The sequence below is a fragment of the Alligator sinensis genome, unplaced genomic scaffold (assembly GCF_000455745.1).
Source record: "Alligator sinensis unplaced genomic scaffold, ASM45574v1 scaffold496_1, whole genome shotgun sequence".
NCBI classification, from domain to species: Eukaryota; Metazoa; Chordata; order Crocodylia; family Alligatoridae; genus Alligator; species Alligator sinensis.
Genome location: NW_005842246.1, coordinates 899550 through 913581, shown reverse-complemented (window position 1 = coordinate 913581; position 14032 = coordinate 899550). Strand labels below are relative to the sequence as shown.

At 41.5% G+C, this 14032-nt stretch overlaps 1 protein-coding gene across 1 annotated transcript in view; it reads left to right on the top strand.

Moving 5' to 3' along the window:
* MAN1A1 (mannosidase alpha class 1A member 1) overlaps window positions 1–14032 on the top strand; it is a 194024-nt gene that overhangs the window by 76721 nt on the left and 103271 nt on the right. Inside the window, exon 5 of the mRNA XM_006027485.3 lies at window positions 8515–8609. Coding sequence (XP_006027547.1) covers window positions 8515–8609 — 95 coding nt within the window. The remainder of the gene's footprint in view (window positions 1–8514; window positions 8610–14032) is intronic.

Sequence of the window (14032 nt, the reverse complement as noted above, 5' to 3'; positions counted from 1 at the left end):
AACTCTTCCCTTAGCCTATTGGGAAAGGCAGTCAGGTACTGCACAGAAAGCAATAAATCTTATTTAGTGCCTTGTCTGTTTCTATCTGTAAGAGTAATGCAAAAAGTGAAAAATGTTTTATTTGACAGAATTAGAAATGTGGAGAAAATGTCTTTGTCTGTAATAAATTTTTCAAAAAATTCTAGGATGATGTTTCCTTTGATTTAGTTATTAAAATTTAACTTCCAGTTATATCATTCTTCAGGGAATTCTTTCAAGTTTTCTAAGTCAGATACCGCAATGCATAGATCCATCTAGAGCCAAAGGATAAGACAGTGTTTCCCCATCTTGCCTGGTGAATTTTATTATTTTAAGGTAGAATTAGAAATGTCCCTTAATTTTCAGTAATATGCCATGTTATCCGATTTGTTATGGTTCAAATTTGTAGAAAGCACATATAATCATTTATTTTTGGCCTATGTTTTCCATTATTCCTAATCAATTAATTAGTAATAGTTATTAGTCTAGTCTGACACTCCCATAGATACTTGTCATTTTAGACAGATAAGATTATTTTTCTTTCAAACAAATACATGTGCTTGTTTCATTGAGGAGGAAATACTTTATACTCCAAGTTCTTGTGAGATGCCCTCATGCTGCAGAAGATAATTGTAATCTCAGTCTGACAGCCAGATCTGGTAGGCAGACCTTGTGTGCATGTTAAAGGGGTTCTTTCTGGGCATGAAAGAAAGTATGCGTGTGTGAATCTGATTGCAAGATTGGGGCCTCTGGTAATGTGGACTGTTCAGAATGATCAACTTGTTTTTTTAAAGTGGTGCCTTATTTAAATCCACAAGGGGCTATGCAGCAAAAGAAAGACTCCATGTGCGTGTACTGCCCGTTTCTGCCTTCCTCAGGTTTATTTTGCAAATGTGACTAACTTCTAAATTAAGCAAATGTTATAAAAACTAATTTCTTTAAACTGACAGTAGATTTTGGTCCAAAGTTTTCAAAGACCCTGATTCATCAAAGCACATTGTCTTCTAAAAGTCAATGTGACTTAAGGATGTAGTGTAAGTGCTTTGATAAACAGGGATGTGTGACAGGGTGGCCTGTCCTTTTAAGAGGGAACAGTCAGCCCTGCTAAGAAAGCTCAGGTGCATGGCATTGAGATAGGCAGAGTATCCTACTAGGAGCTTTAAAAAGTTCCCAGAAAAGTAAGCATGAGAGGAGGAAGCAAGCTATGAACACAACTGCATGCTACAAAAGGGGGCAACTAGGAGCCAACGGTTTGTTTTTTGACTTGTTCATTGCCTAAAACTGTATTACCTAAGAGGACTTGGCTGAGTTGCTCTTCCTATGGAAATAAGCAGGCTAGGTAGCCTGCTTACCAGCTGACTTGTTGAGTTGATGGTCAATAGGCATTTTCAGTTTTGAGAAATGGATAGGCAAATTATTGTAGAAATTGCAGTACTGTACGTTAATGGCATGAATACCAACTATGTAAACATAGTTATTTTCCTTATCTTTTCTTGGTAGTAGTTCCAACAAGTATTCATACAGTGAAAGAACCAGAATTGAGCATGGGAGTTAGGGGTACAGCCTCTGAATCAGAATTTCCTAGACCCTAAACACTGGAGGCTGCAAGTAGGAAGGATACAGTAGAAAAAACCTGGTCATGCCCTCTTCATTCTCCCTTTCAGTATCCTCTCACTCCTCTACCATGTGACACAGGGTTCTAGGCAAGATGGACCCATGGTCTTATATTCTTATGCAATTAAAATTTTGAGGCACTGTGGCTGCTGACAGGTGGGAGTTGGGGGGCAGGGGGGAAGCATGCTTTACTGGAAGAGGCAGCACCAGGGAGTGCAACCCAAGTCCATAGTGTCTGTCTAGAGCAGGCACTTCAGCAAGGCTTTTTGGCTATTTGATGGCAGGGGTGTGCAGGCAGTGGATTGCAGCTCTGCTCCAGCCCCGGACCATGTTGTCACCACTGCAAGATCCCAACCCCAGAGCAGCTCCCTGTCCAGGCATGTGTCCTGTCAGCGCTGCTAAGGGCTGGTCTCCATGGAAACCCTGGCCCCCACGGCTCCACTGCTACTGGGGTCTCTACAGAAACTGGCTTCAGTGACATGGGTACAAGCTCCGGGGAAATGGAGTCCAGCTGCTGGCTGCCTCTGCCATTTTGTCCACCCCTGGCTTAGAAAATTGAAGACCTAGTAGACAGAGCAGGATGAAGAGTGACACACCTTTAAAAGCAGAGTTGTTTAATGCATTAAACAAATGAGAGTCAGCAGAGAGATGCAAAAAGTGGCAAGTTAGACAAAACTAAGTCAGGAGGATGATACTAGTAAGCAGTGTTTTGAATGCATTTGGGACTACATGATATCTGGCCTCAAAGCCATGAAGTTGATCATAACTCACATGTGAGAAGATGAGGACTTCTATTAGACTGTTGACAGGCAGAAAAGCAGAAGTGTTATAGAGGTATAAGTAGGGTGACCGTAATTTTAGGGAGATCAGGGATGGAGTGCATCAGGGTGCATTTACACGTGCCCATGCACACACACGTGCACCCTAACCCTACAGCTCCCAGGATCAGGGCAGGGCAGGGTAGGCTGAGAGATTAGAGGCCTCCAGCCAGGCTCCATCGTCTGCATGTAGAGGCATGTACAGTGCCCTCCTGGGCTCTGCCAGCCCACGCTGCATGGCTACATGGCACCTCCCCCTGCCTCCAGCAGCTGGACAGGGTACAGTGCCAGGGAAGAGTCTGGAGTCACCCCCCCTAAACATGGGTTCCTAGCAGCCAGGTTGGGGGGAAGGACCCTTGCTTTTCTCAGGGCAGGGGTCTAAGCTGTACCTACCCCTTCCCAGTAAGTCCTGTCCTCACCTGGGCTCCAGGTGGTGGCAGTAGCTGCTCCCTGGTCCTGACTTCACTGGGATGTGATCTGGGAGTCACTTGCCCAGTAGTCAGTCAGGAGCTGGGCATATGCAGGCAGGTTCCTGCCAATTCAGGATTTTTGCTTCAGTTTTCTCCAATGGCCAGGGTGCTCAGTCTATGAAAGCCAGGATTGTCCCAGCCAATCTGGGACATATACCTAGGGTGACCATAAGGGGCAAGTCATAGACATAGCCTGAAGATAGCCATCTAGAGCCAAGGCTGCAAAGTATACCTAGATTACAAGTCTGAATGGGAGAATGGTGGGGTTGTTGATGGTGGCAGAGAAATAAGAGAGGAAAGAGGAAGGAAATTGGGGGGCAGGAAGATTGATGTTTCTAGCTTTAAAGTGCTTTTCAGGCTGTTCTCTCTAACCACGACAATAGAAAATTTGCTCTAAGCTTTTTTTTTCCCTTGACATATGTAATTTTTGCTATGTTTTAGTTAGTGAAGCAACAGTACTTGCATAATTCTGAATTTGATTTAGTTTCATTTTTATTTTGGTATTCCACATCCTTTGTGATGTTCCACATCTGTTCTTATCACGTGCATCATGTCTGAGTGTTATAGACAATGTATGTTTACTTGCAAATATTCTTGTAAAGCTTTCTAAGTGAGGGAGCAAGGAATTGATGGGAGATCCTAGTATAAACTTTTTTGTGAGAAACATAGATAAGGACTTGGTAAACAGTGGTTAAAATACAGATCAGTAAGTCAGAGGTAGAGGCGTCTTTAAAAAGAAAAGTATCAATTTCCTTTTTCTTTAGCTTTACTAAAGTAAATACCTCGTGGTCCCCTGTTATAGCATTTATTTCTTGCACACCATTAGTAAGTTTATGGTCTGCAAAAGAAAAATATGCTGATTGATGTAGACTGAGCTAACTAATTACAGCTAAGAACAGTTTCTCTTAGCAGTGTTGCTGAATTGTATTAAAGCTATCATTCAAATGAATAAAAAGTGATTTCAGCTATTAGTTTTTTTTTCTTGTTCATGGATGGTGAGTCAGCCACATCACATTTCATTTCATTTTGTTCAGACATTCACATAGCATTACCGTATGCTTCACAGTTGTCGGAAGAGTTTTACTCATTAGATGGTAACCTGGCAGTCAATAGTGTAGTCATGTTAAATTTAGCATTGTAGATAAGTTGAGGAAAGACTATAGTTTCTTCATTCTGGTTCAAATTGTTGAATTTCAGTGAGGGAAACTAAAGTATTGTGTGCATTATTAGTAATGTATGAATTTTATTGCAGGTAGTAAGCGTGGATTTTTGTCCTCAAGACTTGTTTTAAAGAAGTTATCTCAAAATATTCTGATGCCATTTTTCTAATTACTTTTCCCCTCTTTTTGTGTTTTGAAAGTATTGTGATATTTGTTCAGCATTTCTGTTCTGGTCTATATTTAACATGAATCATTTGCTGTTTTTCTCTCTTATCCATAAGTGAAAAAGTATTTTCTCAATATTCTGTTAGAACCATTAGTTTTGGCTAACCAACTCTTAACTCTCTGAAGAAGACAAAATCCATTTCAAGGAAACTAAAGTATATTGGTGAATAAATATAACAAAAAGGAAAAAAAAACATAGGTTTTATTATTAAAAAAAAGAGCTGCGAGTGATTTGGAGTTAAAGCTTTGCTGCATTAAAACATTTGAATTGGGATGTTAAAGTGACTATATTTTGTCCAGAAATAATTAGTGTCGTATATCACTTGCTTAGTTTGCATGTAAACTGTTTAATAATCGAAGAGTAATATAACCCCATAATGTTACAGCAGTTATAGTCATGGTCTTGGTCCTGTATTCTGTACCACAGCTGAACAAAAGTTTGTCTTTATGAAATTCAACTCTTTTGTTGTCCCAAAGCACATCTCTGCATCATGCTCTTGTCAAACTATCTTCAACCTTGAATGCTGTCCACAGCCAAAAGTGTATAGAAAGCTTTACAGTCAGCTGAAGAGCAGCTGATTTGGTCTCTGTTGGATCTTCAGGTAACATAGATTTCAAATTCATCGGGGTCCCCTATGAAATGCCCTACTGCTAACCCATAGGTGTTTAGATAGGGACTGCTCACATGAGCTGCCTAACTGATGTTCCTGGACAAAGAGGTCGTCTTGAGGTACCAAGGGTAAAATGGAGTACTAGGCAATACTATACACAATACAAACAACTGGAATTGCACACAACTTGGACAGCTGCTAGTCCTGTGATCACAGTATTAATATACCATATGTATGTGGTGTCACATGCCTCAAAAAAAGACATTTGCCTTATTTTGGAAAGTCAGAATGAAGGGGGACAAAAAAAGAATAGAGGGAGGCCAGCAGAGTTTTACCTAGTATGGCACAGAGGCATACCTGGCAGGGGCCTGGAGACTCTGCCCAGGAAGAGCAGGGGTGGTAGAAAGTGTCCCCTCATCAGCCTTATTCTCCCACAGTTACAGGGTTAACCCTATTACAGGTGCCTCTGAGTTGCATGAAGAATGATTCTGGGGAAAAAGTAAAAAGTGCGTGACTTTGACTCGGCTCTGCAGCATCTGTATAGATTGGGCACTTCAGCGTGGCTTTTTGATGCTTGAGGAAGTTTGCTTCGAACCTCGCCAACCTCATCACCAGAAGCAAACTTCCTCAACCCCAGAACACACCAAAAGGATCCAGACCATGCCAGGACAAGAAATGCAAAACCTCCCCAGCCATCTCCACCACCCCCACTATCACTACACCCCACAACAGAGCCATCAGCATCCCAGGATCTTACAGCTGCACCTCCAGAAATGTAATATACCTCATCCAATGCACCAAATGCCCTGATGGAAGATATGTAGGAGAAACCAAACAACAACTGCGCACCAGAATGAACGCACACTGGAAATCCATCAAAGACAGAAATACCTAATTACCGGTGGGGGCACATTTCTCACAGGAGGGCCACTCTCTCTCCAATCTCTCAGTCCTGATCCTCAAGGGAAACTTATACAACACTTCCCAGAGACGAGCCTATGAGCTCCATTTCATCAACCTGCTGGATACTAGAGATCATGGACTAAACATAGACGTTGGATTTTTGATACATTATAATCTGCCTGGCCACTGACTCCCCCCCCCAGCCCAGCCCAGCCCCTGGCTTCTTTACTTTTCATTCCATCCAGGAAGAGCACACACCAACTGCTGCAGCTTCCTGAGCCTGACGAAGGGTTTTTGAACCCGAAAGCTTGTTTAATAACTACTCTCCAACCATTTGGTTTGGTCTAATAAAAGATATCAAATTCACCCAAGGAACCTTGTCTGCAAATAATGGAGGAGTTTATTCAAAATTGCTTCTGTGAAGTACAGTATTTTCAAAGTACTTTTTATTTATGCAAGGATAAATTTAATTTACTTGAAGAATCTAAGTTGACCCTGAATATAAGACGACCTCCCAATAAATAGATTCCATATATGGAAAAGTTATAAATTTTGTTATAATTTTCCAGGTATAGAATCTAATTATTGGAGGGTTATCTTAATTTTGCCCCTCTCCAACTGCTACAGCAGGGAAAGCAGTAGTTGGGGGGGTCAGGTGGCCCCTTTGCTCTTTTTTCCCCCTACTTTTTCCTCCAGCAGCCTTCCTACTCTCCCCACTGTCTCTGCCTCTTCCCTCCACCCCTGCTTCCCACCCCTTTTCCTTCCTGTTATTGTCAGACACTGCTCTGTTTAGGCTCTGTTCCCTCCCTGGAGCACAGCACGTGGAAGCTCAGCTCTTGCCAAGCCTTGCAGCAGTCTTGGTGCTGCTCATTGACCTGGCAGGAGACCGGATTTCCATATATTCTTTTCCTGGGATGGAATTGAGCTTGAGCTGGCTGTGAGCTGCGTATGACAGAAAAGGGTGGGGAGGGTGGGGAACAGACACGGAGGGCATTTTTACACATGCTCCAGGACGCAGCACTGGGTGCTTTCATTAGCAAGCTGAGCTAATTAAAAGTGCCCACACGTCAAATGTGTCAGCATCCCCATACTGAAAAAATGGCAGTGGGGCTGTGTCCCTCTAATTTACATTTAGGCTGAAGTCCTGTCTTTATTCACAGAATGGGTATAAACATAAATTAAAGCTCATCAAATGTGTTTTATTTCAAAGTGCCCCACCTCCATTTTTTCAGCATGAGGATACTGATAAACGTAACTCGGAAAGCTGCCAGAGCACATCAGCTTCTGTAATCCAGCTGCTCCAACGCACTGGATTTCCAGCTCATCGGAGCAGGCTGCCCACGTGTCTGTAGGAGCCCAAAAGTTGCAGAGGAGAAGCAGGAGGCTGCTGGGGGTTTGACTCTCGCCCTGACCAGGGGTCAGGGCCACAGTCAGAAACATGGCAGCTACCTGCCCCCCACTCTATTTTGTACACAAATCTAAGACAAGGGGCTTTTCCCCCCCATGTTGACGGCGGGGGGGGAGAGACTCATCTTAGATTTGAGTAAATACAGTAAGCCTCTCTCTCCTTTCTCTGGCAGACGTTGCTTGCTCACACATGAGTATGTACAGAAGTTGCCTGCAGGTAATAAAATTTGGTTAAAATGCATGTTTATATTGTGTGATAGATATCACACAGTACCGATGCCTAAAAAATTCCATTGTAAATATGTTCGTGAGAGAAATTGAGTTTCAAGGAGACACTGTTATATGAAAAAAGAATGACAAAGTGTATTTCATATTACTACATGTGGGATAATAACTTCCCATATATCATACAGATTCTGGTGTGATTCAGAGCTTGCACATAGCAATACTATAACTCTTAAATAGGTTTCTGTATTTAAATTGTTATGGTTTTCTATTAATTAAAATGCTCTGTTTTTGAAGAGGTTATAAAACAGTGGAAGGAAATCTTGAAAAGGTAGTTTAGTCCAACCACAGCTAAGTAGTGGCTATTGGAAAGAACAAACCATATTTCCTGGATCCTTCTATGTAGGCATAAAACCTTAAAATGTTTAATATAAGCATAAAAGTTCCTTATTCTAGGCCCTGCATTCCCACTTATGAAGGTCAGACTTCTCTGTCTTATAAGTAGAAAGCTAGGTGTACTTTCCTTGCTACTGAGAATGTAGACACAACACATTAACATCATTACATTCATGTACAAAACAGATGTAAGTTATGCTAGGGGCCAAAACAGACAAATGACCAGCTCTCCCAAGGTAGCTGCCAACATTACATGCTATTTCAGCTGGAACTGGGAGTAGCTTATTTGCTTGAGCAAACTACTACCTCCAGGAAGAAAAAGACTAAGGCTGGCGGCATGGAATGCATAACTGACTAGTTACTCCTGACTTTCGGAAAGTTAACTTTTAACAGAGAAGATTAACTTTCAGCAGTGTAGGGTGGTACGTCATGTGCCTGCTTCACACTTATACCAAAATAAAAGCAGGATATCTTGGTGTAAGAACAAACTGGGTTTGTTCTATACAGTACTTTTTTTTTCCCTTCTTTGATATCTGCGCATACCCCAGGATGCTACAGTATGCTTGAAAGATTTGTAAAACGCAACTAAACAGCAATATCAACAGCAGGATTAATTTCTTAGTGATACTGTATATTGTCCAACATTATGCTTGTTTTTATTTTTCAGATATTTCGCAAAAAAGCAGTGGAACTTGGAGAGAAATTGCTTCCAGCATTTAACACTCCCACTGGAATACCTTGGGCATTGCTTAATATTAAAAGGTAAAATAATTAATTTTTGTGATGATAGTAAAAAAGGGAGTGAATCTATTTACATTCAGGCTGAAGTCCTGTTTTTGTTCACAGAATGGGTATAAACATAGGCACAGTCGTAAATATTTCCAGGTTCACTGTCCCTCTAATGTTTCCCAAACTTTGTTCTAAAGAGATCATTTCAGAACAAAAAGGTAATTCAGTCACCCCACTCCATTCAGTCCTTTAACTCTCAGTAGAAACAGCCAACAAGGATGCCAAGCCTTTGTCTTCCCTGTGAGCTGGTCTGGTGTCAACTCAACACACCAATAAGCAGCCACCCAATCGTACTGAATATTCTCGAATTACAATTTAGTAGGCCATTTTAATTTTCCGAGATATTAACAAAATAAAAATTGAGAGCTAAACGGAGAACTTCATGTTAAAGCTACTTAAACACTTGAATGAACACACAGGAACATACCTTTCTTTTTCTTGTCAGTTATTATTCCCCTCACCAGCTACCCACATCAGTACTCTAGCACAACTATCATAGAACTGTATTGGCCACAACTGGAGATGGGAATGGGATTCAATGATCTGATGTTACTAGTAGCACTAAAGATTTTCAGTTTCCTGGCTCTTGGGTTTGGCTTTTGTGCTTAGGATCAAAATAGTTGGCAGACTTGGAGTCCAGAAATATTTTTCCCTAGGTCAGATTGGCTAAGACTGTTGAGGGGTTTTGTCTTCCTCCCAGGCATGGGCTAGATTCACTTCCTAGGATCACAAGGTTATATTTACTGTTGCTCCCTAGTATTCTATTATATTATAAAAGCCTTAGTCTATCTGTCTGTCTGTAGTACTTTATTCACGCTCTGATTGGCTGTCTCCAAAGCCCCACTTCACACCCTCCCCCCCCACCCCTGGGACAGCCTGGGTCTCCAGCTGCCCCCGTCTTCATCCATGATTCAATTTCACTGTGGCACTTGGCCACCTGATTGTGGTTGCATGTGCTGAAGGATAAATAGGGCTGTGTTATCTGCATATTGATAGCTTGCTGTCCAAGCAGGTTACCAGGTCTCTCTGAGCTTTTTTAAGAATAGAAGATTTAACAGTAGGTGGTAATTAGGCAGAAGTGATGGATGCACAGTGGGTCCACTGCTGCTATTGTGTGTTTGAGTTAAGGAAGATTCTTCATAAATGAGTGGTCATAAGTGGCACCGTTTGCACATGATGGTTATTTACTGACCAGAAAGGGCATGGGCTGGGCATAGTTCAGTATTCCTTTAGGGCAGGGATGTCAAACTAATTTGGCCCCATGGGCTGAATCCTGGCCACAGGGTTTCCTATGGGCTGGACAGCCTGTGAGCAGTGGTGTTAATCCCCACAGCTGCTGGAGCTGTTATTTTGGCAAGCCTCCAGAATCCGCTGCTGCCACTCTCCGTCCCTATCTCTACCCCTTTCCCCTGCTGCTGCTTTCAGTTACCGGAGATGACAAAACGCCTGATTTCAGTTGTGGGTGGGGAAAAGGGTTGTGGAAAGGTGAGCAATGTCAACTACCTGAGTTCAAGTTCTGAAGGTGTGCCAAAACAGCAGTTTTGGCAGCCACAGGGATTAACACTGCTGCTGCAGAGGCTTCAGCAGCCATGGAAACAGGCCCTGCAGACAAGATGACCCACCTCTACAGGCCAGGACCTGCCTGCAGGCTGTATGTTTGATACCACAGCTTTAGGGTGTCTAGCATGGATTTATGGGTTTGTCCTACAGATAGGAGGGCTTCTTCAAATGCCAGCTGATGGGCTTGGTCTAGTTCAGGGGTGTCGAAGATACAGTCCACAGACCGAATCTGGTCTGCAGAGCCATCCCATCTGACCTGTCCAGCTACCAGAAGTTGAGGTCATGGTCAGGGGAGACATGGGCCTGTTACAGAATTTGGGTGTAGAGCCTTGCTGAACATGGCCATCAGTAGCAGGAAGGCAAGTGAGGGCTGCCCTGCTTGCCTGGTTTACTGCCATTTGGTCATACCACCACCATTGCCAGATATGCTGCAGCTGCTCGCTACACAGATCTGGTTTAGATGGAGTCCCATGGTTTAGATCCATCCCAGGCCCCAGGTAAGATTGACACTCCTAGTCTACTTGATTAAGTCTGGCTGCCTATAAGTCCAGTGTCAATGTAAGGATCTGCTTGCTATCCAGGCTGACTTAGGCCTCTTAGCTTTTACCTAATGTACAGCTGGGCTCTGGCCTCTGGATCTGATTCTTGAAGGATCTGACTCAGTCAAGCTCAGAACCAGGACTACCAAGCTTCCTTAAAGTGTGCCATAAGTATTTACCCTTCCATGCTATGGACACATTAAAAATACAAACAGCAAGTATGATCAGACAGTTTTGAAACATGATCTTTCATTGCAAATTCTCCAGGGCAGGAGACTTACCTTCTTCTTTGTACTGTAGAGTCCCTTGTAAACATGTTACTTTTTTTTTTTAATACAATCCATGACAAATATTTTGTTTGCAGAGACGTGTCTTCAGGCAAGTGTAAACCGTGACACTTCATTTTATAATTTCTGGCTCCCTTTAATCTTGCTTGTTATTTCTTAACTTTGGGGTTATTTGTCTGTTGTTGTAACCCTATCCTGAGACTTTCTACATAGGGCAGGATACAGATCTAACTAGTAGTGGTAAAATCTTTATACTTTTAAGTGGAGTCATCTTTGAACTCTACCAATTTAAACTGTACTTTTTTTGTTTTCCTACAACATACCTGGCTGTCATGATTGTTCCTCCTGAATGTCTAGGTGTCTGTGTATAGACTTATTGGGGAAGAACCAGATCTGTTTTACAAACAAACCTTGTTAACTCTGCTTAAAATATGTTGCAGTAAAGCGTTTATGGGATTTTACCAATGATGTCATATTTAGCTTGTCTGAATTTTTCCTGATATTACCTAGATCTATTTTAAACTGGAAAAGCACTCAAACTGCTTTGTAAGAGTTGATCCTTTTCTTCTGAATAACTGTTTTTCATGGATAAATGAGCTAGTTGTCTGATTTTTTTTTTTTTTTTCTAGTAGTGTTTTGAATAATAAAGCACTTTGCTCTCTGCTTCTCTTGTACTAATTCTTCAGTATTCTTAGAAAGTTCTATTATTTTTCTGGCTTCAGAGAGAGATGTATTTTGATATCAAAATTCATCTACCAGAAGTTCTGTGCTCTTTCTCTTATATCTGTTACTTATACAGATAATGTGGTCTCCTTGTCTTGCCTTCACTCCCTCTCCTCCCTGATATCCTAATGACCTTTTTGAACATTTTTACTATCTACCTTAAGCAGTAAGTAAGACAAACTGTAAGTCAGTTTCTGGGTTATTTTTGCTTTTGCCTTGAACTTTTCTGTTTCCAGTGTATATTTCAGTAGTTGAGGTGTTTTGGTTATTTGGGGCTAGGCTTCCTTTTTTCTTTCTTGAGATTTCTCAGTCATATTTCTTATACCTGATACCCTTGTTGTTCCCAATCTTCAGCTCAAATTGGACATCTGTTTTTCACTTCTACTATGCTGCTAAGTTTGAAACTCCTCTTATGACTCATTTGCTTATCTTAGTACCAGTATAGAATAGCTACTGCTGAATCTTTCTTCATCGTATTCCAAAATATTGTTAATGAACAAATCAAAGTGGTAGAATGATGGACTGCTCTTTGGGATTTGAAGAAATCATTATCAAGACTTTGTTTTATATAGCCCTTCTTCAGGTATTGTCTTTGTCTTGTAGGTCAGCTGGCAATGTTTTCTATCAGGTGGCTGAAATGACCCAGCTCAGGTTGGGGGTGGTAGGACCTGACCATTGCTACCACTTTTTCCCACCACCCAGTTGCAGTACAGTATGAGCAAAGCTGCCCCTTCATTGTGGCCCTGATGCCTGACTATGAGTGGGGTGCCATGAGAGCCCCCTCTGCCAGAACTCCAGGTACCCAACTGTGATAATGTTGGCAGAGCTCCCTCTCTCAGCCCCAGGCACCCGACTGGGGCATGGTGCAAGGAGAACCCCTATGACTGAATGCTGCTGAAGCCATGGGTCCACATCCTGGATCTAAAGGCTCCATGGTTTGGCTGTAGTCCTCAGGCTGTAGGTTGCCAACCCTTGTTCTAGCTGACTAAAAGAACCAAACTGTAATCCTTTTGAGTCTCTAATTTCTTAGTGGACCACAGTAAATTTACCTATTCAGCTTTCTTCATCCCTTTCCTCATTAAAACTTTGAAGACATTATTGTAGGTAAATCACATCCCACTTTAATTTACAAAATATACTTTTTAAATTAAAAAAATTAAAATCTGAAGTTATAGCAGAGCTAAACTAAGTAACTTCAATAAATGACCATGCTGGGCCAAAAATACTGTAAAGTAAAGCTTTACCCATCACCTCTGTGGGTTCAAGGAAAACAGTTACATGTGCGTGGAACTCCTACCTCTTAGTTTATAGGATTACTGCTAATCCACTGTTATTCCTTCTCAGAATGACTTTGTCCTGGATAGCTTTTATCCATTTATAAAATATAGGAATTACATTGTCATATGTTAAATACCTTAAAAATCTGGGTAAAAATAGTTAAGCCCAAAGCATATGGTGAAGGTTAAAGATGAGCTAAATATTATCATTCATATTATTAGAACATAGAAGTGTATTTTGGACAGACACCACTCACTTTTTCACACCCACCTTGTTAGCAAGCTTCAGTCTGGTATGGGACTGTAATACTTGTTGGCTCAGTGTTGCAAGTGAATCATTTGCCAACAGAGTTGTGAGGGAAGAGGGTGGTACATTTTGGAAGAAGATGATGCAACATATTAGTGAGCAACTTTGAAACAGGAGTTTTCAGAAAAAACAAGCCTGAGGCAGTGGGGAGGGGTTCTATCAAATGTTGTAGTAATTTGTTAATAAAAGTAAGCACTTACAAGTGGTAAGTTTACTCCAGCAAAGGTGTTGTCTCTGTTTGAGAACAGGCTGTGAGACAGAGTACTGCCTGGTCCCAGTAGAGAATTGTCTTACTTCTTACATTTTAATGCTGGCTAAAATGTATTCCATGAACTGCAAGAGCAAAGGAGGTGCAGAATGGTTGTGCATCTATGAGTAAACTGATTAATCTTATAACTCATTTGCATCACTTTAGGAAGAGAATTACAGGAATATAATATTTATGCAGTTCGTGCAATGTCAACATCTTTGTATGAGTAATTACTGTTTTTATAGCAGCATAGTTTGATTTTCATTAATTACTTTATTCTGTATATCACTGGCCTCCAAGAATGGTCCAGGGATTACTGCATCACACCACACCCTGTGCCTTTCCAGGCAAAATATGGATGGTAAGGGTGCTGAAATTTTGAGGGTTTTTGGAACTACTGCAGTAAATTATTCATTAAACCTTATCTTTCAGCTCAGTTCCCTTTGCATTATC